We start from the raw sequence: 25,266 nt of genomic DNA on the forward strand, positions 1-25,266 counted from the left end.
AATATAGGAAGAGAAGGAAAAAAAAAGGTTTACATGAACTTATATATAGAAGAGAAGAGTAAGGGGGGATAGAATTACATTTTACTGTACATGTGTATCAAGGTTTTATAGAAAAAAAACTACAATTATGTACATGTTAAGTTAATCAGGTTTTCCATTCCGCCTTTACCTATTCAGTTCAAGGTCAGATTACATTACAAGAGGTTGGGTCAGTTACCCAGGAAGTTACAATGAACAGTATGACAAGGACATTCAATAAAGTTGCTAGTATAGGTAGATCAGCACAGTTATTAATATAGTTAGGTCATGGTTACAAGTTCAAGTCGGTCATCGTTGGCTTATTGTTATGTCCCAGGAGTTGCATTAGACAGTTTAGAAATGGGCTTTTACAATTACCATTTCAATTACTTTAGGGTTGGCTCCTTGTCTTGGGTTAGAAATGCTTTTAAAACGTTTTCTGAATATGAGATGGTGGTCACTATTTATTCATTCATTTATTTATTTGATTTTCTATACAGTTCTCCCAGGGGCACTAAAAACAGTTTGCATGAATTTATTCAGGTACTTATTTTTCCCTGTCTGTCCCAGCGGGCTCACAATTTATCTAATGTACCTGGGGCAGTGGGGGGAGTAAGTGACTTGCCCAGGGTCACAAGGAGTAGTGTGGGTTTGAACCCACAACCTCAGGGTGCTGAGGCTGTAGCTTTTAACCACTGCGCCACACAAGGTCATAGTGTAAGTAGTAGTTGGTTCCAGCATTTTGCTAATTGATATTGGATGAATAAAGTAATTTTGTCTGGTAGACTTCATATTGTTGCATGCTAGGAATTTTAAGTGGAAAAGATTTCTGATAGAATATTTGTTGGAGGCACCCTGGAGTAGGATGATCAACTCTGTTAGGAAGTTGGGGGCCTAATTTAAACTTGATTCTTGCAGTTATGGGCAGCCAATGTCATTTCATATAATAGGTCTGTAGGTGTTCCGATTTTCCATAGTCTATATATGAGTGTTACTGCTGCAATTTGAACTAGTTGTAGGTGCGATAGCAACATTTTAGAGCAAAGAACTATTGTTACATTCAATAGTCTAGTTGAGAAAGGATTAGGGATTTCACTAAAATTCGGAAGGCCTGTGTTTCAAAGTATTTTCTGATGGATCTTAGCTTTCTCATCACAAGGAAAGATTGTTTTATTACTGGTGATACTGCAACCAGTGGATGCACTGGAAAAACTTTTTTTTCTTTTACTTCATATTTCATTTACAGTTCTTTTCAGTATGGTGTTTCAGTATAGACTGAATCATCTTAGCACATGCAAAAGCAGAGAAACAGAATGGCATTTTATTATTTTACTAGTCTTTAAGCCCGTTACATTAACGGGTGCTAGAATATGTATGTGTGTGTGTATTTCTTTCTTTCTCTCTCTCTCTCCTTAGCCTGTTTCTGTATTTCTTTCTTTCTGTCTTTCTTTTTCCTCGGCGGTCCACCACCACCCCTTGCCTGCTCCCCCTGTCCATTCTCCCTTCCTTTTTCTTCCCCTGTGTCCACCACCACCCCTTCACTGGTCCCCTTATCCAGCAGCAGCCCTTTTCCCTTTGTTTTAACTCCCCCCCCCCTGTCCAGCAGCACCTCTTTCTTGCTCCCCCTGTCCAGCAGTAGGCTTCCCTTCCTTTTTTTGCCCCCCCCCGTCCATCAGCACCTCTTCCCCTGTCCAGCAATACCTCTTTTCTGTTCCCCTTGTCCAGCAGTAGGCCTCCCTTCCTTTCTCCCGTCCAGCAGTACCTCTTTTCTGTTCCCTCTGTCCAGCAGTAGGCCTCCCTTCCTTTCCCCCCCGTCCATCAGCACCTCTTCCCATGTCCAGCAGTAACCCTTACCTCCACCGACATCTGCCGCGGCCTGCAGGCACCGACAGCCTCTGCAGCCTGCTCCCACTCCTTCCTCGCCGTCCGTTCCCCCCCCCCCCCCGGGAAGCTTCATTTCAGGCTTCGACAGCCTCCTGTCTGCGAGCCGGCCGCCCGCGCCGCAGCTCCTCTCTCGATCCCCGCCTGGTGCGGTTCGAGAGAGGAGCCGCGGCGGGTGGGTGAGGAGGGTGAGAAGATCCTGGCAGGTGCGCCAGTGCCCCCCCTCCCCCTCCGAATCAGCGGCAGACTGCAAACCGCCAAATGCGCCGAAGACGATCGCTGAGAAAGCTCCACAGTCGCGCGCCTTCAGCCCCCGCATGCGTCCTGAGGTTTAGAATGTTGCCACAGAAGCACACCTCAGGGCGCCAGCGCTCACGAATTTTCAAGAGCGCATGCGCCTCTAGCATTTTATTATTATTGATGTCCTTTCCAGTGGGGGAAACCAAAATAATAGAAATACTGTGATTTTCCTGTCATTTTAAAAATGACAGCGCTTTCTTAACAGCCTTTTGGGTTTACAGGAGAAATTCACACCAAATCTTCATATATCTGGAGAACCGTATATGCAAATTTATGTTATGCATATTCATGATGGATAGTTTGGTCACCCTGATTGATTAATGATTATCAAGACAGGACTAGGAAGCCCTGATCTAACTTTCCAGTAAGTTTAGTTTTGGTTTTATGCTGCACTAAGGGCTCCTTTTATCATGCCGCACTAGCAGTTTAACATGCGTAATAGCGCATGTTAAACTGCCGGCTGCGCTAGCCGCTAACGCCTGCCTTGAGCAGGCGGTAGTTTTTTAGCCAGTGCAGGGGCTAGCGCGTGATTAAAAGTCGCGTGCGCTAACCCCGCTAGCACGGCTTGATAAAAGGAGCCCTAACTCTGCTGATTTATTAGGTCTGGAGCACCCAGATCATATCATGTGAAGGCAGAGTATCCTTCAGAAAAGCAGGAACTATGGGGCCAATATTCTGCTTTACCTCCCATGGTTGGTGGTGAACCCAAACATTCAATGCTGGGGCCATATCTGGCCACTGGCACTTAATCTCCAGGTTAAGTGCAGCCTTCGTACACATAACCAGCTAAGACATAGCGGCCATAGATAAAGACATATTTCTAATTCAAAGTGGTTAAACATAATTGTGTCAACAATAAAATAGGATTGTTATGGTAGAGTAGATTATGTGTGTGCCGGCTTCTCTTCTCCCCCCTCCCCCCCGGACTTAACTTCCGGTTTCGGAGGGAAGAGAAGAGAAGCCGGCATGCACACTTTAGAGCCCGGAGCATAAGTTCGCTACGGGCTGAAATCTCCAAGCCGGTTTTTTTTATAATGTTCAGCAGCGGCGGCGGCAGCTAAAAGGCCCTAGGGAGAACACCGAGGAAGGCTGATCGGCCCAGTAGATCAGGACGGCAACACTAGTCTATCACGGAGCCTGGGATGGGCTCCGCGATCGACTCATGTTGCCTTCCTGAGCTACCGGTCGATCGCGATCGACATATTGGGCACCCCTGTTCTTACGTATAAGTTTGAAGTAAAAGAAAAATTGATTAGAAAGAATGAGTGAGTTTAAATAATTTAAAGCTTCATTTTGGGTACTGTATATAAAAAAACAGTTCTTCAAAGATTTTTAACCCTTTAATTGGCAGTTGGTGAAACAGCTGCTTTATGTAACTTGATGTTGAACGAAAGCAGATGCACATCTCCCATAAGAGCCATAGAAACACATGTTGCTTCTGAGCAACAATGCCAAATAAAGGGTTAACTATATTTGTTCAGTAGTTTTTAGTGAAGTGAATACAGATACAACAGAAGGACTCGAGGCAAAGATATAACATCGAAACAACATTTTTCTCAGCTACATCAGGCATCTGTAAATACATGCATTATGGAAGGAACCAATTTGGAAGCTGACCTTTGCAGGGCTATAAAATCTGTGCCTGGGACCAGGAGCCCCCTCTATCCCTCCAAGCCAAAAACTCTCTAGTAATAATGTAGCCTCTTAAAATAAGAAGCTCAGAGAAGCAAGAATGTGATAGAGCTGTTTCAGTGACCAGGCATACCCCAGACATGCCCAAATTTAGTTTGTGTCTGCTATGTTAGCAGCCTGCCACAAACACAAGCAAATACCAAGACAATAGAGCAGTGGTTTAATGTAGTAATCCTGCAGGACTTGGTCATGGGAGTCAGCTTTGATGCATTCTGATAAAGCAGGGGTGCCCAAAACGTCGATCGCGATCTACCGGTCGATCGCAAAGGCAACGCCGGTAGCTCGCAGAGCCAATGTTCTCCCTAGCATTCCCCCGGTCACTGTCTCACCTTTAAAGTAGTGGAATTATGGCAGCCTGCAGAGCGAATGTAGCAGATTGCCGTCAGCCTCTGTTGCACGTTTCCTCTGCCGCTGTCCCGCCCCCAACATCAGAGGAGGTGCGGGACCACGGCAGAGGGAACGTGCTACAGAAGCTGATGGCAGCATGCTACGTTCGCTCTGCAGGCTGCCGTAATGAACTTTCAACTGTGATAGGCCAGATGGAAGAACGGAGGTGAGGGATCCAGTCTAAGGGAAGCAGCTCGATGATCCAGTCTGAGGGAAGCAGCGGAGATAAGGTACCTCACGTCGGGGTAAAATTGGGCCCGTTGCGAGGGAGGAGGGAGATTGCCTTAGAGACGCTGGATTGGGGAGGGGGGGGAGGGAGAGAGAAGAGACAAAAGGACCTTGAGGAGGGTCAGGAAAGCAGCCTTGAACAAAAAGGGAGTGGGAAGATAAGGCAGATCCTGGACTACTAGAGGGCTTAGAGAGGTTGAAACACTCTGAACCGAGGAGAGAGAGATGCCTGGCCCTGGGGAGGGGGAAGACAAAGAGAGTGAGAGACACACAGACTTGGACCAAAGGTGGGAGGACTCAAAATGTTAGCAGAAGGAAGATAGAGAGGGAGAAACCTGAAACAAAGGGGAGGCAGAAGAGAGGGGACAGATATTGGGCTATGGGACAGAAGAGACAGAAGGGGAGAGACCCTGAGGAAGAACAAAGAGTTGCAATATCAGAACAGAGGAGGGAGACATGTTGCTAATAGGGGTGGAGGAGAGAGAAAGAAAAGCTGGAAGGACAGAGAGATGTTGGTTGGGGAATGGAGCGAGGTCTGGAGGACAGAAGAGGTTCACTCGATATATATATAAATAAATATGGGGGTCTTTTACTAAGGCGCGCTAGCTGATTTAGCGTGCACTAAATGCTAACGCGTCCATAGAATACAATGGGCGCACGCTAAATCGGCTAGCGTCACCACAGTACAAGAGGGGGTATATGTTTACTATTTTTATTGTTGGTAGATCATTTTGACTTGGTCGTTTTGAAAGTAGCTCGCAAGCCAAAAAAGTGTGGGCACCCCTGTGATAAAGGGTGTAGCTTGTCAAAAGTCACCACCGAACTGTAGTGGAACCACAGATACATCTTATTTCTCTGGAAAAAATTGAAGCCATTTTTCTTATGTACTTAACTTACAGTAGCGCTTTTGTTGGGGGTTATCTTTGCAACAGGAAACCTTTGATCTGGAACTTTGAGTGCCATGATGCCTGGGAGACAGATGATGGGAAAAAATTCATGAAACTAGCTAGAGATTAGAGTGTGTGGCTGAGGTCTCTTATCAAAGATGTTTGAAGTGACAGGCAGTTTGAATGGAAAAACATTACAGTACTGCATTCAAAAGTTAAAATTTGGACTAGGTTCACTGTTCTGCTTTTGCTGATGCATTTGATTGTGTGGCTAGGGTGTACTAAAATGTTGTAATGTTCTTGTAACGTATGTTTCTTTGTCTCTTTTTAAAAAATTTTATATTTGATAACAGTTCTTCATTTTTTAAAATCATGTTGTGGTTTGGAAGAAACCTCCAGCTCTTTGAACGTACATGTTAAAGGAGTTGTTGTTGGGTTTTTTTTTTTGTTTTTTTTTTAAAGGTCTTATTTTTAACTTCTTAAATTCAAAAGGCAAATGATTGCATTCTCTGAATAAAATGGCAGCCACTGAGAAATCACAACATCCTCCAATGCAGCATTTGGCAGACTTTCAACTTTTAAACACAATATGTTTAGTTGAGCTAACAAGCATAAGTGAACAGATTTGTCTTCCTAGCTCTTTTCTGTTTTACTGTATTTCTTAATCATGCTCATCCAGTAGAGACTTAGATAATGCTTCTGATTTGTGTATGTTATGTGTGAGGCAAAAGTTTAGTATAATTATTTTAATCTATATTTGGTTTGTTTTCCTGTCTCAAAAAAAATCAATGTTTCTGGCTTCTGTTGAAAGGAAACAATAGTTTAAAGATGTTTATGTTTGAGAGCTTCCAAGGCCTGGGGAGTCGATTCAGAACGGCTTACATGAGCTTCTGTAGAGATGCTGCCATACAGAGTTACAAAGAGCTTCCGAGAGGTGTTACAATACATAAGCTCTATACTGAAATACATGGAGCTCTGTGGTAGTGTTAAAATATAGAGTTATTAATACCAGCATGACTATGCCATAATCAATCATCCTACTTATGTTACTGGCACATTGATCATCCTACTTATATGCACACATTTATATCAAATCAATCGTCCTACGTATGTACACATATAATACTAGGTTTGCTATTGCAGCTAAATACACTATAGTTACACACCTCCTAAGGAGATTTCTGCTTCAACTAAATATAATCTATTTACATGCATCCCTGAAAGTTCTAGTTTCCTCTGTTAACTTCATAATTTCAGTTGAAATAGTCTGAGAAAAGGATAGTCTTTATCCCTTTCTTGAATTTTCCAGTGTCCTTTACTAGCTTTAATTCCTTCGGTAGGGCATTCCACCACTTTGATGCCATTACTGAGAACATTCTTGCCCTGGTGCTTTTGTATTTGATATCTTTGAAGGAGAGTATTTTTAGTAAGGACTTATGGCTTGAGCGCGTAGGGTGTATGGTTTTGTAGTCTATCTGCTAGGTGTTGCAGTTTTGATAGGTAAACAGTTTTTCTGAATTAGCAATAGGATTTTGAATTTCACCCTGCTCTCAATTGGGAGCCAGTGTAACTTTTTAGTAGTGGGGTGTCACTCGTCTGTCTCGATATATCTAGCAAAAACCTAGCTGCGGCTTTTTGTACTGTTTAGATCTGTCTGATCATGTATTTTGGTAAACCCAGCAGGGTAGCATTGCAGTAGTCAAAGTTTGTGAGTACCAGGGATATTATTACGTTGGACATTTCTTGATGGGAGAGTTTGAGTTTCAGTCCTCTAACCCAGTGTTTCTCAACCTTTTCAAGCCAAATACCAACTGAGTACCCCCGGCCAAACTCCACCCCAGACTCCACCCCCATAATAATAATAATACTAATTGTAATGCAATTTCTTCCATCCATTTTTCATTTACACACAATATAATCTTATTAATACATAGTGGTAACCACAAAATTTTAAAAAACACAAAGCACACTGTACGCAGAGAAAATATTAATTATCATTTATATTCTTTTTTTTTTCAAAGATGTCAAGGCAGATGACTTTAAAATATGCAATGTCACCTCAGTAGGGGTCCCGCGGCAACAAGGGGGCATCCGTGGAAAATCAGGGGCGGGAAACTGCACGGGGACACCAGGAAATTCTTTTTCACTGAAAGGGTGGTTGATCGCTGGAATAGTCTTCCACTTCAGGTGATTGAGGCCAGCAGCATGCCTGATTTTAAGGCCAAATGGGATCTATTCACGGAGAAAGGTATGGGAGGGTCATTGGGGTGGGCAGACTAGATGGGCCGTGGCCCTTATCTGCCGTCTATTTCTATGTTTCTATATAGTGCAAAATATAGACAGCAGATATAAATTCTCAAAACTGATACATTTTGATCACTAAATTGAAAATAAAATCATTTTCCTACCTTTGTTGTCTGGTGATTTTATGAGTGTCTGGTTGCACTTCCTTCTGACTGTGCATCCAATATTTCTTTCTTTCTTTTTTTCTCTTGCTCCACAAGCTTCTGTATCAGGACCTCCAGGGAGACAGTTTTGTTGTCATTTAGTCCGTTGTCTTCCTTTAGTTTTCATATTTTCTCAGTGAAGAAATTGCTGAATTCTTTACTGGTGGTGGTATCTTTTCACCTAACAATCCATATACTACCTGGTATAGGGTTTTTGTTGAGTTTCCGGCTTCGAGGATCTTTTTTGACGGGTATTCTTTCTTTTCTTATCTTCTTAATATAGGTACCATTGACTTTGTGCTAGGCTTTTCTATTCTCCTTGTCTTTGTCCAATTTTCTCCGTTTTCTGTCTAGTTTCCTCTCTTAAGTTTCATTATTTTGTCCGAGGGGCTGAATCCACCTTTTCTTTTAAGTTTGCATAATTTTAATGGTGCTACTTCCGCAAGACTGCAGTCCAGTGCTTTGTCCCAGAGTCTTACCCATTCTGTGAGGTGTGTGCTATCATTTTTTATATTTTTGAGGTATGTCTCCAGTCTGGTTTTGAATTTGGTACTGTCTTTGAAGCCTCTTTCCATTTTTGGTTTTGTTTTGTTTCAGAGGCTTCTGATTGATTTTTTAAAAAAACTTTTTTGTTGTTTTATGCTGAAGTACTAAATAGTGGTCAGTCCATAGCAATTTCACTGTGGAGGGGTTGCAGTCGCCTATATCCTCCTCTTTTCCAAACAGTACATCTAAAGTATTTTTTCCCTTACTGTTTGGTGTAGGCCCAGTCCTTCCAGTTGTTGGCCTATCCATTGGGCTTTTTGACATATTTGGTCGACTACGTGCAGATTAAAGTCGCTGCAGACCCAGAATGTGGAGAATTTTAGGTCAGTTTCTGCAATAAGGTTCAAAATGTTTTGCCATCCTTCTGTGTCTAGGTTGGGGGGTAACATATAGCACCATTATACCCATTGTGTTTTTGTTCCCTGTTCTCAGAAGTAAACTTTCTGCTCCTGCTGACTGGGTGGTTTTCATTTGCTGGAAACCCAGGTTAGGATTATGTATTACTGCTGTCTCCCCTCCTCTTTTCCGGTTCTATTTTGGAGTATGATGTGGTAGTCTGGGGTGGGGGTGGGGGTGAGGCACGCCTTGTTGATAATGACTGCTGTTATCTGTGAGCCAGGATTCTGTAATCAGGAAATCCAGATTGTGTTCTTATATTAGGTTGGCTATCTGTATTCCGTTTTCTTGTTCATGGATCTTCTTTCCATGTTATTTGCTGTTGTGCCTTGTGGTTGGTGCCTTTTTATTGTCTAGTCCTTCTTTTTGTATTTTTCTGTGTTGCCTGCTCGCTTCTTTTCTTGTTTGGAGTGTCCTAATGTCCCTCCTTCTCTGTTAGGCCTGTTGGGCAGTGGTAGGCTCGTATATGCGTGTATGGGCGGTGTCAAGGATGGTTATGTGAGCAGTGGTTGAAGCTAGCATACAGTCAGTGACTAGACTGGTATGTGACTAAAGCTTGTGCATTTGGCTGTGACGCGGTCAGCGTGGACAGTGACATGGCTAGCAGACAAGCATAAAACAGTGACAAGGTTAGTGTATAATAGTGCTGCCGGATTCAGGAAAAAAAAATTTCGATTCAATTCGATTTAGCCTATTGAATTGGTTTTTCGATTCGATTTTCCTGACCAATTGGGTGTTTTTTTCAAACATCCTGGTGGGTTTATTTTGTAGCCTCTTCACCCCCTTTGCCTTTTCCTAACCACACTGGCGCTGTGGTGTAAACAAAATAAACAAACAAAAAAGACTTTTCTTCTCTCTGTTAAATCCTAGCTCACGTTTGCGGTCTAACTCCAGCTCTGGCAGGATACACGTTTCAAATCTGACTTATTATAATCACAAAACAGAAAATAAAATTAGTTTTTCTACCTTTTGTTGTCTGATCATTATTCAAATCTTGTTGGTCCCAGGCTCTGGTTGTCTTCCGATAACTTGTTTGCCAGGGTCTCCTTTCTTCTTTCTCCGTGCTAACCATCCATCTGCCATCTCCATCCTCCCCTTCCGTTTCCCTTCCCTCCCCCGGAGGTCTGGCATCTTTCTTTTTTTTCGTCTCCATCCACAGATCCACAGTACATTAGAGAAGAAAAACACATAACTTCATTCAAAAAAACGTATACTGTTTTGGTACTGTACTGCTGTGTTGGTGTGTAGTTCTTTGTTATAAATAAACAATTACAAACCCCCCCCCAAAAAAAAACCCCCATCTTTTTAAAGATGCGTTCAATATCTAATATTGAGACCTACCACATGAAACTTCAAGACTTTATTTTGTTACCTTCCCTCTTGTTTTTCCCTTTTTTGTTCACTCTCTTTAACTAAAAATTGTAACTTCTCCCCGCTATCCTTACGCTTCATGTCTGTCCTAGAGTTAAAAGATGTGTATTACCCTGTTAGTTTTCACAACCTATGTTTTTATAAAGCTGTACATCGCTTAGTTAACTGATTAAGCGATTTATCAAATATTAATAAAAACTTGAAAAACTTGAACATATGAATGGCTTGTTTCTGTGGATAGGGGGATTGGTGTTAGGTGAGGGATAGATCAGGTTTGGTAGCTGATACAATTCAACAGACCCTGGCAATGATTTAAGATACGATGTTGTGCCCATGTGTTTGTCTGAAAACTGCAGCTCTTAGCAACCCAATCAGGAAGCTTTTGGGATGACTAAAAAGGGGATGGTGAAAGAATTGTTGTGACACAGTCATTGATGAAATGTTTGTTTATTGTCTTAATATAATCGGATTACTTTTAGATTGAATTGGGTAGATTGTGTTTTTATAGGCTACTGACAGTATTTAGGTTGGTAAGATTAGTTTTTCCTAGTCCACGTTTTGAGCATACTTTTTAAAATTAAAAGGTTCTTTATTTGTAAACATTGTTTAATTTTAGCAAGAACTATATTTGTATGTATTCTTTTCTACTGCTAGAGCTGGGGCCACTCTTCCTGTGCTTCCACCTTTCCCCATCAGGATCCTCTCTGTCCCCACCCATCCCCGCAAGGAATTACCTCCATCCCAGCCCATCCCTATAAAAAGCAGCAATTATTTCTGACAGGATCATCAATTCCACAGTTTCTTTTGTGTTTGCACCGCTGTTTTCCTTGTGGAATCTCTTTGGTGGAACCCCCTTTTTGTTTTCTGTTCAGGTAATTAACTTATAAACCCCCTCTTTTATTAAGGCTGACGTGTCCATTATATTATATGGACGAACCCTGCTTCCAAAGCCTTCCATTCCCGTGGGAGTCCCGTTGGCTAGAAGGGGGTCCCCGTGGGAGTCCCGTGGGCCACAAGGGGTCCCTCCCTATTAGCAGGGGTTAGGGGCAGAGCTGGCCTGCGAATAGGGAAAATTCACAAATAACTTTTGGGCCGGCTCACCCCGGCCCACCCCTGAACTTACCTAGTAGTCTAGCGGTGACACGGGGCAGGAGCGATCTTCCTACTCTCCTGCCCCTTGCAGAGCCATGCTGCTGAGTTCCTGTAGTCTCATGAGATTACAACAGGAACTCCCTGTTGTAGTCTCGTGAGACCACAGAAATTCACAGCACGGCTCTGCATGGGGCAGGAGTGTAGGAAGATTGCTCCTGCCCTGTGTCACTGCTAGATCACCAGGTTAGGTCCGTGCTCCTGGGGCAGCTGCTCGCCTCTTCTGCCTCTGCCTCCAATGGCCCCCCTCTGCCTCCGATGGCCCCCCTCTGCCTCCAATGGCTCCCCTCTGCCTCCGATGGCTCCCCTCTACCTCCGCTCTGCCTCCGATGGCCCCCCTCTGCCTCCGATGGCCCCCCTCTGCCTCCGATGGCCCCCCTCTGCCTCCGATGGCCCCCCTCTGCCTCCGATGGCCCCCCTCTGCCTCCGATGGCCCCCCTCTGCTTCCGATGGCCCCCCCTGCTTCCGATGGCCCCCCTCTGCTTCAGATGGCCCGCCTCCACCTCCCTCCATGCCCCGATCCAAGTCCCGGGGCCATGTTTTTAAATGCGGGCTGCCAACGAGCATCTCTCCAGGAAAAACCCCACGAATAATCAAAACCGTGAACAGGGAGGGGGAAGTGTAAGCTACTTCCACTTTAACTATAGAGGTGGAAATGGGATGTAATTAACATCTCTTAACAATTGAGTTGATGTGCTCCTGATGTTGTATCTGAATGCCATGGGATCCCTAAGACAAGAAATCTTTGCACTGGGAACAGAGGGCTAGATGCACTAAAGTGTCCGATCAAATGCACAAAATGGCTCACCGCGTGGTTTTCCGTTCGATCGTACACTTTTTGATTCTAGCATGCAAATGAGGTCATTAATAATAAAACCAGGCATCCGATTGATGCCCTAACCTTGAATACCAGAATCAGATTGGTATGACTGACCCTGAAAACCCAACAGGTCTGCCTGTTTGGTTTTATTTTTTATCCGTGTCCATAAAAAAAAAAAAATTGCCATGCTGTGCCTACTCCACCTCCCCCAGCAACAACCCTGGTTTCAAAAAATCAGCAGGAAGGATGAGCACTCCCTTCTGCCAGCCGTGAGCACCCCACACTGACAACCCCTTGCAAAGACCCCCCGAACCGATCCTTTCCCTCCCCTTCCACAGTTTCTAAAAAGTCAGCAAGAGGGATGCCCACTCCCTCCTACCATCATGAACTCTCTCCACACTCTCTCTCCCTTCCCCCGCAAGGACCCCCTGACTCTCTCCCACTCCCCTTCCTAAAAAAAATTGGCTTGAGGGATGCCCACGTCCTTCTGCCACCAGATGCACCCCCCCCAATCTGCCCCCATACCTCAAAATTAGATGACAGCAGAAGGTATGCCCAGTCCCTCCTGTTCGCAGGCCCGTCACTCCAAAGTGGTGGGCCTTCCCCTTCTCGGTGCATCCTGAGATACATGGGGAGGGGAGCCTAAGATCTTAATTGGCCAATTGGAGCCCAGGATGCTCCGGGGAGGGGAAGACCATTTTGCTGGCCGGAAGGAGTAGGCATCCCTCTGGCCAGCCATCATAAACAAGGTGAGGGGGCAAGGGGGGGTCATCAAGGGTGTTGGGGGGGAGGTAGATTGCTTGGCGGCGGTAAGAAGTGGCATCTCTCCCGCTACTGGTGGTGGTGGGGTGTCAGGGGGGCATTGCTTGGTGGTAGGGAGTGGCATCTCTCCCGCTGCTGTTAGGGGGGGGTGTAAGGGGGACATTGCTTTGTGGCGAGAGGGAGTGAGCCTCTTTCTTGCTGGTGATGAGGTATCGGGGGGCATTGCATGGCGGCAGGAGGGAGTGAGCATCTCTCCTACTGCCGGGGGTTGTCAGGGAGCATTGCTTGGTGGTGGGAGGGAGTAGGCATCTTTCCCACTGCCGGGGAGGACGCTTGGTGGCGGGAGGGAGTGGGCATCTCTTCCGCTGCTGGGGGGTGTTGGGGGGCATTGCTTGGCAGTGGGAGGGAATGGGCATCTCTCCAGCTGCTGGGGAGGTGTCGGGGGCAGGCATTGCTTGGTTGTGGGAGGAAGTAGGCATCTCTCCCACTGCTGGAGGGGATGTTGATTGGCGGCAGGAGGGAGTGGGCATCTCTCCCATTACAGGGGGGTTGCTTGACAGCGACAAGTCTGATCTGTCAAGCCTTACTTTCCTGTCAGTGCCTGAGCCATTCGGCGCTCAGGCACTGTTCAGAAAGTAAGGCAATGATGGCTCAGACCTGTTGGCAAATGTGGCACAACGAGGTTAGAGAATCAGCGATGATAGAGAATCGCTCAGAATGATCATTTTAATATTAATGATGTCATTGTAATACATTTGCATGGCAGTATCGGAGACTACTAGAAAACCTGGAAAAGACCATAGTAAGCTGTTTTAATAATGAGCCGTTAAAATACATGCACGCTAAAATGGCTGGAACTGATTTAGCGAGCATGTTAAAGGCACATTTTAGTTTTGAGAATCTGCCCCTGAGTTTCCAGGATTATAGCTCTGTATCACAAATATTATTACACTACTGACACAACAGTTTTAATGTACTACAGTTTTCCTAAATGATTTGTTTGCTTTTTCTTCCTGCAGGTGTACAATGGTAGATGGAGTTATGATTTTTCCAGTACTGTTAATAATAGCTTTACCATCACCTAGTATGGAAGGTAAGCGTTTTTTTGTAACAATAGATATTTATTAATAATTGAAAACCAGGAGAATCACAACAGATAACAGATCAGAAATCACGTAACAACAAGCGAAAACATGAAAAATCAAAAGACCAGTCCACAGGGTAAGATGGAAAAATACCTACCCCAAACACACAGGTGTACTAACAAAATCTGAAATTAAAGATCAGTCAGTAGTTTCTTCAAGCTGATCTTTTGCTCCCTCTCTCTAAAAACCCCTTCCCCTTTTCAATAAATGATCCAGACAACCCCATTCTTTGACAAGGGAATCATAGTAAAATCAAGCTAATTGTAATGAATATCACCATATATTAGATTTCTTAAAGGCCAGAGTTCTTTCCAGTTAGATTTTAGGTTTGAGTTAATTGTTTTTCCATATACTACAAAACAAAAACTGTCCCTGGAATTCCTGAGAGCCACCCGGCATCCAATGGTTAAGAGAGCACCAGGGAAGGTGACTGTTGAAATGTGACAGGTGTACTGAACATTTGAGCAAATATAGAAGCAGAGTGAGAGAGAGAAAGTAAAATAAATTAAAAAAAAACCCCAATAACATAATTTAGCATTAGCTCCACCGTTCTGCACAAGTGGGTGTTATCCCTTCCTACCAGCAACTGGAGGTAGAGGAGGGGGGGGGAATCTGAATTTTACCAGTGAACTCACCAGTATTAACTGGTAGTGCTCCCTGGAGAGAGCCAGTATTTTTTCTTCCTCAGCAGATGATAGGTCATGCTGTCTGGTACTCCTGTCCTTGGCCTAACTCCCTGCTCTGTTGGCCACAGCCGCATAGCTTGGTTGAGCCTAAGGATCACTCCCAGGTTGTTCAGTCCATGGACCAGACCCTGTCAAACACAGAGCTTGGCTTTGCTGCCCTAAACACACTTCTTAGCATCCATTGGGTGAGGCTTAGGGCTTGGTTATATGGGTCCCCACCCAATCCCTCCCCTTCTTGCCTGCTCACTCTATATGATGTCCTTCCCCTAAGTTCCCCTGCAGTTATCAGGCATAATAATAAAAGAAAAATCCTAAGTGGTTTGCCTCACTTAGATTTATTTCCTGTTTGCAGGGAATAAAGCTTTAGCTGGCAACAAAAAATCAAACAAAAGAACCTACTTGAGAGAGAAAGGGGATCAGTCAGTCAACAGCAGCTGCTGCACAGACTTCTTCGGTACTGGCCCAGCACAAGCAATGCTCTACAAGGCCTCATATTACTACATCTAAGTCTTCTCGACACAAATCCAGGTCCCAATATCGGAGCACTTCCTTTTCATCGACATTGAACCGCCATCGGAGGAGAAATAGGAGTCTTTCTCAGTGCTCTCATTGGCATCATAGCCACCATGCCTCACTGTGTCGTACTTCTAGAAGTAGATTTACTAAATCTCCAGGCATAGAAGAATTTGATTCCTATCTATCCACTCAAGATTACTCTGACCCAGAATATTCTGCACCAGAATCATATCGGCTTTCATCAGATCCTTCTCCTCTTCCACTGGAAAGCCTTTCCTTTATCAATTTCATCAGACAACTGATCAAGCTCTTGCTGTTTGAATGGAATCTGAATCTGAACCAAGAGTTGAACTTTTTGATACTCTGGATTCTGAGCAAATCCCTAAAGACTGTTTGAAACTCCCATTCCTTAATCTCATGTGAGATGCCATGTTTAAGAACTGGGGAAACTCCTCTACTTATTCCAGTAGCTCCAAGAAAATTAGATTCCCTTTAAAAGGTGCAATCCTGTCCTGGCTTTGATAAGCCTCAATTGCAATATCAGTCATTCCTGGTGGAGTCTGCTTTAAAGAGATCATCTAGTCTAGAACATATGCTAGTACTCCTCAAGATATGGAATGTCGTGCTTTGGTTAGGTTTGGCCTCAGGCTATTCAAAAATACAATGCTCACTGGCCGCATCCTCAGTTACAATTTCTGTATGACCTTCTATTTCAGACAATTTGTTCAGCACCTGTCTTGCTTAGAACAGTTCATTTCTAGAGACCAGCTTGCTGACTTCCAACAGATCACCTGTGATCTCCTTGTGACTAGAAAATTCATGGCAAGATTAGGCTTTGATGCCTTTGACATAGCCTCCTGAGCATCAGCCTTATCCATTGCAAAGCAGTGACACGTATGGCTTCATATATAGGAGTTAGATCCTAATGTCCAGGACCACCTGACAAATATACCTTGTTTAGGAGATGAACTATTCATTGATAAGATTGAAGAAGCTATGCAAAAGATCACCAGGCATGAAAAAAATGTGACCATTGTCTCAGCCTCCAAGTTGATGAAACCGCAGGCTTCTAGACATTATTACAATCCTATACAGTCGACTACATCTTCCAGAACTCTGTCTCAAAAGTACCCTAGAAACCAATACGCTCAGACATCTCCGGCTACTACTCAGCAAAAATTGACTCGGTCTTTTTGACATGCTTCAAGAGATACTGGCCACCATTCTGCAATCTCCTCCCCATCTCATCGGAAGCTGACTAACCCACTATCACCAACGTTGGTCTCATCACCACCGACACTTGGGTTTTTATGTATGGTGAAAGGATACACTCCATCTGTTGGAAACAACTCCAAACAAACCACTAAGAGAATCCTCTTCCAATTCCCAGCAGACTTTCCTCCTTCAGGAACTCTCAACCCTTCTGCAACTTAATGTCTGCCTGGTGTGAAGGTGGCGGATCTCACATGTCACATAGATAGGATTTTAGATAGTGCTTGGGAGGAGCCAGCTGTCTTGGTACATGTATGTACTAATGACATAAGAAAATGTGGGAGGGAGTTTCTGGAAGCCAAATTTAGGCTCTTAGGTAGAAAGCTGAAATCCAGATCCTCCAGAAATGCTCTCAGTTCCACGTGCAGGACCCAAGAGGCAGGCAGAGCTTCAAAGTCTCAATGTGTGGATAAGACGGTGGTGCAGGGATGAGGGATTTAGATTTGCTAGGAACTGGGCAACCTTCTGGGAAAGGGGGAGCTTGTTTCAAAAGGATGGACTCCACCTTAACCGGGATGGAACCAGGCTGCTGGCGCTAACATTTAAAAAGGAGATAGAGCAGCTTTTAAACTGAGATGTGGGGTAAGCTGACAGTCGCCCAGGAGCGTATGGTTTGGTGTGAGGTATCCTTGGTGGATACTATTGCAACAGGATATTTAGGGAGTCCCAGTAGAGAGGTTCCAATAACCTCTGCACTAACCATTAAACTACTCTTCCCATTAGATGTTGCTGTCATCAGATTTGAAAAGATTAATTTTACAGTTTAATCAAAGGATACAACTATCCCATGGCAACAGGTATGACCATGCTTCACCACCACTAGTTATCGATACACACCACCAGTAACAAACTACACAGTTTAGGATGAAATGAGAGGGATAAAGATAGTTTGAAAGGAGTAATTCCCTAAACTGTGTGTGCGTATCAAAGTTTCAATGTTGCAAAAGCTGGTATTCGAGATTTTTATTTCTCTGTATGTGGTTGGGGTTTTTTTTTTTTGAGGGGGGGGGATCAGAATTTTTCTGCTGTCTGATCTGCCTGCTCAAGAGGAGAAACGGTAGAGGCTAGCGCGGCCGGCAAATTAGCGTGCGCTAAAACCGCTAACGCGGCTTCGTAAAAGGAACCCTTAGCTTCACTTCTGTTATTGTAGAGCATATGCAGTTGTTGACTTGTCCCACAGATGCCCAATAGATAATGATGATCAATGTAGGTTCTTATTGGTGCTTGGAGCTATGATCAATCTTGCTATTAATTAATTTTTTTTAGATCATAAACATCATACTGGTTCATACCAAAGGTCCACCAAGCCCAGCATCCTGTTTCTAACAATGATCAATTCAGGGCACAAATCTACCTAGTTAATAATAGTTTATTGACTGTTGTTAAAGGAATTTCTCTAAATCTTTTATACAATCAGCTTTGTTAACTTCTTTCACCATACCTTCTGACAACAAATTCCACAGCATAATTGTGCATTGAGTGAAAAAAATATTCCTTCCAATTAGTTTTAAATGTTTCCTATTGACTTTATGGAATTTCTTTTAGTCTTACTACCATTTAAAATAGCTGAGAGAAATAAAGGTAAGGTTATTTACTATGTCTTCTCTGTGCTGAAGAGTCCTATCCTTTTTAGCTTTTTCCATAGGGAAGTTTCTCATCCCCTTTCTCTTCTTTAAACGTTTTCTAGTTCCACTATATATTGTATGAGATAACGTTCACAATATTTATGGTGCGATTTGTACCATGGATCAATAAAACAGCATTATGATATTCACTATTTTATTTTCAATTCCTTTCTTAATAATGCCTAGAGTTCTAATTGGTTGCAAATTAGAGGGAGTACTTGAAGAAACTACTGCTGTCCCCAAAATAAATTTAGACAATTGTAAGGGTTCAAAAAAAACTTATCTGACTTCTTGAAGTATAATCAAACACTTACAAGGGTATCTAAGAAAAAACTTAGCATCCAACTGTAAAACTTGAGAACATAACAATAAAAATTGTCATCTCTTTTTCTGGGTGACTCTAGCCACGTCAGGATACATACAGATTTTATGATAAAAAAGTATACCTTGGTATTTGAAGAAGATTTTCAATAACTAGTCTCTATCACAGTCCAATGCCAGCTGTATTAACAATGTTGATGGAACCATCGCCTCTGTGTCTGATCTCTCAAGAAAGTTTGTTATGTCCAGACTGTCTACTGAAAGACCCTGCTGGGCCGAGGCACTCTTCTTTCCCTGAGGAAGATAATATATCTTGGAGATCGAAGGATCAGAGGTCTCAGGAATTTTCAGAACCTCAGATAGATATCTTTTAAACATATCAACTACTGGTACTGAATATGCTCTAGAAAAATTTATTAATCGAAGATTGTCTTCTGACTGTATTTTCCAAAATCTCCAATTTATAATGAATATTCCCATTGTCCTTTATCCAGGTTTGACTCTGAGCTTCCACTGTTTCTAAACGAGTTGTATATTCTCCAACTCTATTTTCCAAATCTTTCACTTTTTCTTTTGTAACAACCAATTTTGCTAATATTTCTTTACAGTGGGAAGATATTTGTTGGATTTGAATCCCCAGGGAAAGCTGCAATGCTATAATCACTTCCCATATTGTTTCTAAGTTAACCACAGTTAGTCTTGGTAATGAGGTCAAAACTGTTTTTGAACCCAAATTATCAGTACCCACATTATTCAGCATTGGGGGGGGGGGGGGCAGATTGGTTTTCCCTCTGTTCTTCCCCCTGAGCTAAACCACTCGTTTCCGAATCCATCATTGTCCATAACTGCTCCATTATAGCTGCGGGTTTACTCCAAACCCCACGCCTCTGAAGCAGAACATTCTCGCTCTCACCTCCCAGTGTCAGTGATGACGTTGAGTGGAGCTGTGGCTGATTTGGCGGGCTTCGGAAAGAGACTTACCACTTAAAATGAGGCCTGGAGATCTCCGCCTGACTCCTTCCTGTTACCGAAGCATTTTCCTTCAGTTTAACAGGTCCACGCTCCAAAAAACGATCCATCGGGCCAGGTAATATTCCAGACCTGGGCTCAGATGAAAAAATCCAGGTCTTTGACTTACTTTTCTTTATTATGAAACCCTTTCAACAGCGTGACGGTGTTGTGGAAGCCTCAGGCAGCCATCTTGTCCAAGCGCCTCAAGACAATCCTCCCATTTTAATAGAAGAATAAAACTTTAGTTGTTAATAATACAATACTACTACTATTTATTATTTCTATAGCACTAACAGATGCATGCAACACTGTATATTAAACACGCAAGAGACGACCCCTGCTCGAAAGAGCTTACAATCTAATTATGACATACACACAGGACACAGGGTAGATCAATATATAATGTTCATGAAGGGGGATGCAAAGGGAAGAAGAGGTAGGATAGTGAATCGGATAGTTGACATGTCTTAAAGCGTTATAAAAGAGCAAAGCTCTGTAAAGGAGCACATTTTTGTGAATTCTGTGTATAAGTATCATAGAATGTCACTGGCTGCTTGAATCTGTAGCTTTTGTAGTTATTGATATTTGATTCATGTGTGCTGCTGCCTAGTTGGTAATAAGAGAGATAACAGCTGATTACACTAACATCCTTGTTCATAGAGCCCTTTCTGAGTGGGAAACCATTATTTATATTACCACATCTTGAATGTATCTTATTTAGGTGTGCAGGCAAGATGAATACATTTATGTTAAAGAACTCTTTCTTTCCATATTTCTTTCCTTTTTTATGCAGATGAAGAAACAAAATTAAATGTGGGCCTCTATAAGTGTGTCTGTGAAGGCATGTCTTGTGGGAATGCAGACCAATGTGATGGGCAACAGTGCTTTGCCTCATTAAGCATAAATGACGGCAGTAAAGTTTATCAGAAAGGCTGTTTCCGAGTTTATGAACAAGGCAAGATGACATGTAAAACACCGCCTTCCCCTGACCAGGCTGTGGAGTGCTGTCAAGGTGACTTCTGCAACATGAATATTACAGCAAAGCTGCCCAGAGGTAAGCAGTTAATTTAAAGAGATAAGCTAAATGCAGTTTCAAGTTTTATTTAAAATTGCTTATACCACTCAATCAGGTTTTGAGCAGTGTACAATTAAAAATTTATCGACATACAAAAATGGTATTACAGGTTAAAACTTTAAAAAAAATAGACTACAGGGTAAGTTAGTAGAATGAATAAGACACAAACTTAAGACGGACGGGAACAAGAGGAAAAGAGGCAAGAACTACAGTAATCAAAGGAAAGTGGACATAAAAAAGAAAAAAAAAAAAACAATAGGGAGGGGATCTGAGTACATATTGTACTTCTGAACCCTGTCACATTTTGTAAAGGAGTATGAACCCTGGTATGTGGGTCTGACCTTTGGCATCAAGAGCTTTGTTTGGCATTTTGCGGGGGCTGATAACTTAGGGAAGATAACGGTGTAGTTTCATCTATTGTTTTTCTGGGAACCTTGTTTGCTTGAATGAGTTATCAAAAAATTGTGATGTTACTTTAATAAAATCTATTTTTTATCCTGCTAGACCAGTCCAGACTGATGGGTTATGTCACCATACCAGCAAATAGAGGTAGAGAATCTGAACTGTTACCAGTACAGGGAGTGGTACAGCTTGGAACATCTCAGTATTTCTCTGCCTCCAGCATATAGTACAGGATGAACTGGTGCAGTGGTATTTTTCTGTCTTGAGTTAGGCCTTTCTTCTCAGGATAGTCCACAGGCTGTAGCTCTTGGCCTGGTTCCAGCTCCCATGGACCTTCCCCTGGTTTGAGTGCAGAGGGATCTGACCTTCCAAGGTCTACAGGCTTAGTTTTTGAGTTTGGCTTATAGTTGTCTCAAAGGGGTGAATGTCTTCTCCTCCTCCAGAGTTTCCCCTTATGGAGCAGTAGCTTGGAATTTCTCTACAGTTGCCTACCTTAAGTTTGTTTTGTAAATAATCTCTCACTAATTAGATTTAGTTAATTTATCTGTATATGCTTCATTATGTTCACTGGCCATTTTGCTAACCACCCTCTGAACTGACTTCATCCTGTTTATATCTTTTTGAAGGTGTAGTCTCCAGAACTGTACATAGTACACTAAATGGGGGTCTCATTAGAGACTTGTACATAAGCATCATCACATCCTTTTTCCTGTTGGTCTTTCCTTTTCTTAAATGGGAAGCCCAAGTGTATAAACCACTTTGAGTGTGGTTGTAAAACTAACACAGGCAGTATATAAGTCCCAGTCTCTTTCCCTTCCTTTTTTAGCATTAAATCTTTGACACTAGTTCCTGGACCATTCTTCTAGCTTTGGTAGTTTCCTCCTCATGCTATCTTACACCATCAGAGGTGTCTACCCTATTACAGTTTTGTATCATCTGCAAAGAGGTAAATCTTATCCGACAATTCTTCTGCAATATCACTCCCAAAGATGTTAAAACAAGCCGAGCCCAAGACTTGTGGTGCAACACTGATAGCATCCTTTTCCCCAGAGTGAACACCCTCTGTCTTCCACTTAATCAGTTTCTAAACTAGTTAGTCACTTTTTGGTCTAGATTGGGAGCACTCAATCTATTTATGTGGAACCGTGTTAAAAGCTTTAAAATCTTAAGTACACCACATCAGGTGCTCTCCCTAAATCCAAATGTTTGGTCACCTAGTCAAAGAAGTTAATAAGAATAGTTTGACAAGACCTTTCTCTAGTAAAACCATGCTGCCATAAGTTCTACAGTCCATTTGATTCCAGAAACCTCTCTATCCTCTGTTTTAGAAGCAGGAAGACTAACTTGCCTGTAGTTCCCAACCTCCTCCTTACTTCCACTTTTGTGGAAAGGGATCATGTTCACTCTTCTCCAGTCCTCTGGGACCACACCCAACTCTAGAGAAGCATTGAAAAGGTTAGACAGTAGACCTAGCAGAACTTCCCTAAGTTCGTTCTCTTAGGCTTCCGCAGCTGCTGTCATGATTGTTGTAGTTCTCCGTATCTCACCACAAACAGCAGCAATACAGTAGAAGGGATGCCCACTCCCTCTTGCCAATGTTACTCCCCCTCCCAAAAGAGCAGTGATACTGCAGGAGGAATGCCCACCAACTCCCACGTGCTCCCTCCAAACATCCCCTCCACCCCCCCCAAAAAAAAAAGGCAGGAGGGATGCCCACAACTTCTTGCCACTGGTGGTCCTCCGCCACCCAGTCACCCCCCCATACTTTCTTAGAAACGTTGGAACAGGACGGAAGCTCAGTTCGTCCTGCTCATAGGGGCACCACTCCAAAATGGCGGGCCTTTCCCTCCCCAAAGCATCAAGTGATGGAAGGCCCTGATTGGTTCAGATGCTTGACTGAGCCAATCGGGGCTTTAGACTCCTCCTCCTTGTATCACAGGATACAGAGAGAGGAGCCTAAAGCCCTGATTGACTCAAATGCCTAAGGCCCCTTCCATATGATGCACTGGGGAAAGAAGGTACCGGAGGGTTCCGGGGGTGGCGGAGGACCTTTTTTTTTTCAGGTGGAGGGTAGGAGGATGTTTGTGTAGGTTGGGAATGTGTGGCTCGAGAGTGGGCCTTCGGTGACAGGAGGGAGTGGGCGTCCCTCCTGCCGTATTGCTGCTATTTGGGGGGGGGGGGAGTTGCATTGGCAGGAGGGAGAGGGCATCCCACCTGCCAATTTTCTTTTGGGGGGGGGGTTCGGCATGGCAGGAGGAAGTAGACATTCTTCCTGCCATTTTTGCAGGTGCAGGAGGAGGGACAAATGGCAGGAGGGAATGGCCAGCCCTCCTGTCGTTTTTCACTAGCGCAAGAGAGGGAGTCTTCCCGGTGCCGTATTTGTTGGTTCGTTGAGGAGAGCCGTCATCGGGGGGGGGGGGGGGAGGGAGGCCTTTTTTTTTTTCTTTTGTTTTAATGAGGCAGATTTTGTGTGTGTGTGTATGTAACATACATAGCATCAATGCCCATTAAAAATATAAAAGAAAATTAAAAAAAGGTTTCCTGCCCAATCAGCTGAGTGGTAGGAGCCTACTTTCGGGGCTTCCCCTACTTCTCTGCTGTTCGGGGCTTCCCCTGCCTGCTCTGCGCTTGTGTGAGAGTTGCTCTCACTGCAGCCAATCGGACGGCAGAGTAGGGGATTACAAGGAACATCCGTGTGAATAATTTGCATGTAAACTTTTTAGTGCATTAATAGCTCTTTCTGAATCGTCCCAAAAATCGGATTGCTGCAAACCCACATGGTCTTACCAATCTTAGTGCATCTAGCCCTCATTGGCAAAGCACTGCAAACATGGGCATGTTGGGTAAAAAAAACAGATGTGAAGCCAAAGGTAAGGTCTTAGATACCTAGGAGAAGGCCTCTGAAAAGCCCAGATCACAGTCTGCGTGGGTCCAGTTACCAGTGACAAAAACAGGTTTGTTCCTTTTTGCTGGTCCTCTGCTGGTCTCAATTGATATGTTGTCAGAGGTCATCTATTACTGTTTTTTGTTCTTTTATTTAGATCAGTTGTACTTTTATAATTAGGAGCTCTCAGAAAATCATAAAACTGTGTGTTTTTAAAAATAATCTTTGTTCTTTTTTTTTCTTTTTAAGGTAATCCACTGGAAGAAGCAGCTTTGGGTTACAGCTTGGAAACTCTGATCAGTGTTATACTGGCTCCTGTGGTAGTACTGCTGATTCTTTCTGTGGTAGCTGTGTTGGTCTTCCGAAAAATCCAGCAGCGACACATGGAGCGACTTAGTACTAGGGATGCTGAATATGGAACAATAGATGGACTCATTGCATCTAATATTGGAGATAGCACATTAGCAGTAAGTTCTGAATGAGCAAAATGATGAAAATGTGGGAAAAATTGGTACTTTAAACCTAGATGTTTTGAAACTGTGGCCATTAAAATGAGATAAATATAGTTAAAGTACAATAACATTGCATAATGTTTTATCGAGTGAAGGGTGAAAGTGGCTAGAATTCTGGAGCTAGGCAATGAAGACTAGATCAACTCGTAGCCTCATGTGTAGGTGATAACTGTTCCTTAATGGATGTGTTTAGTAAGCACCAAGTGAAGCCTGACTGTATTTATAATATTGTACTGATTATGAAAATAGCTATCTTATGGTAAATATAAAGAGCAGGAATACAGTGGAACTTTGGTTTACGAGCATAATTTGTTCCAGAAGCATGCTCGTAAACCAAAATACTCGTATATCAAAGCGAGTTTCCCCATAGGAAATAATGGAAACTCGCTTTGATACGTTCCCCCCCCCGAGGCCAGCGGCGCTGCTCCCCCCCACTCACAAAGGCCCCCCATCCACGTGAACCGGCACCCCCTGCCCAAACAACTTGAAACTACCCCCACCCCCCCCGTCTGGCACCAGCACGCAGCCCACAGGACGTGCCGGTGCCGCTTGAAGATCTTCCTGCCTCTGCCGGGCCTTGAGCATGCATCTGCGCATGCTTAAGGCCTTCTAATTCTCCCTCTCGCCGAGAGCAGGGGTGTCAAAGTCCCTCCTTGAGGGCCGCAATCCAGTCGGGTTTTCAGGATTTCCCCAATGAATATGCATGAGATCTATTAGCATACAATGAAAGCATAATACTTTTTGAGTAAAAAATAAAAGTACCACAACTACAGTGAATGCAATTGTCGTTAGTGGTTTTATCCAACAGCTTATAAGTCAAGCCACTTTGCTTTTAACAAAACTAAATTTTGAAAATGACTGTTACTCATGCTGGTTATCTCTTGTGTCAACTCCTTCTATCAGACTTTCTGTTGTTGGTTATCTCCAGTGCCA

The 25,266-nt window shown here is 43.4% G+C and overlaps 1 protein-coding gene across 4 annotated transcripts in view; it reads left to right on the forward strand.

Annotated features, from left to right (window-relative positions):
- The window catches only part of ACVR1 (activin A receptor type 1), a 147,226-nt gene that overhangs the window by 57,575 nt on the left and 64,385 nt on the right, over positions 1-25,266 (forward strand). For all 4 annotated transcript variants that reach the window (XM_033945142.1, XM_033945143.1, XM_033945141.1 and 1 more), the window contains 3 exons: positions 13,904-13,977; positions 20,254-20,514; positions 24,071-24,288. In XM_033945142.1, coding sequence (XP_033801033.1) covers positions 13,911-13,977; positions 20,254-20,514; positions 24,071-24,288 — 546 coding nt within the window. In that variant the 5' untranslated portion in view covers positions 13,904-13,910. The remainder of the gene's footprint in view (positions 1-13,903; positions 13,978-20,253; positions 20,515-24,070; positions 24,289-25,266) is intronic.

The sequence above is a fragment of the Geotrypetes seraphini genome, chromosome 5, assembly GCF_902459505.1.
Source record: "Geotrypetes seraphini chromosome 5, aGeoSer1.1, whole genome shotgun sequence".
NCBI classification, from domain to species: domain Eukaryota; kingdom Metazoa; phylum Chordata; class Amphibia; order Gymnophiona; family Dermophiidae; genus Geotrypetes; species Geotrypetes seraphini.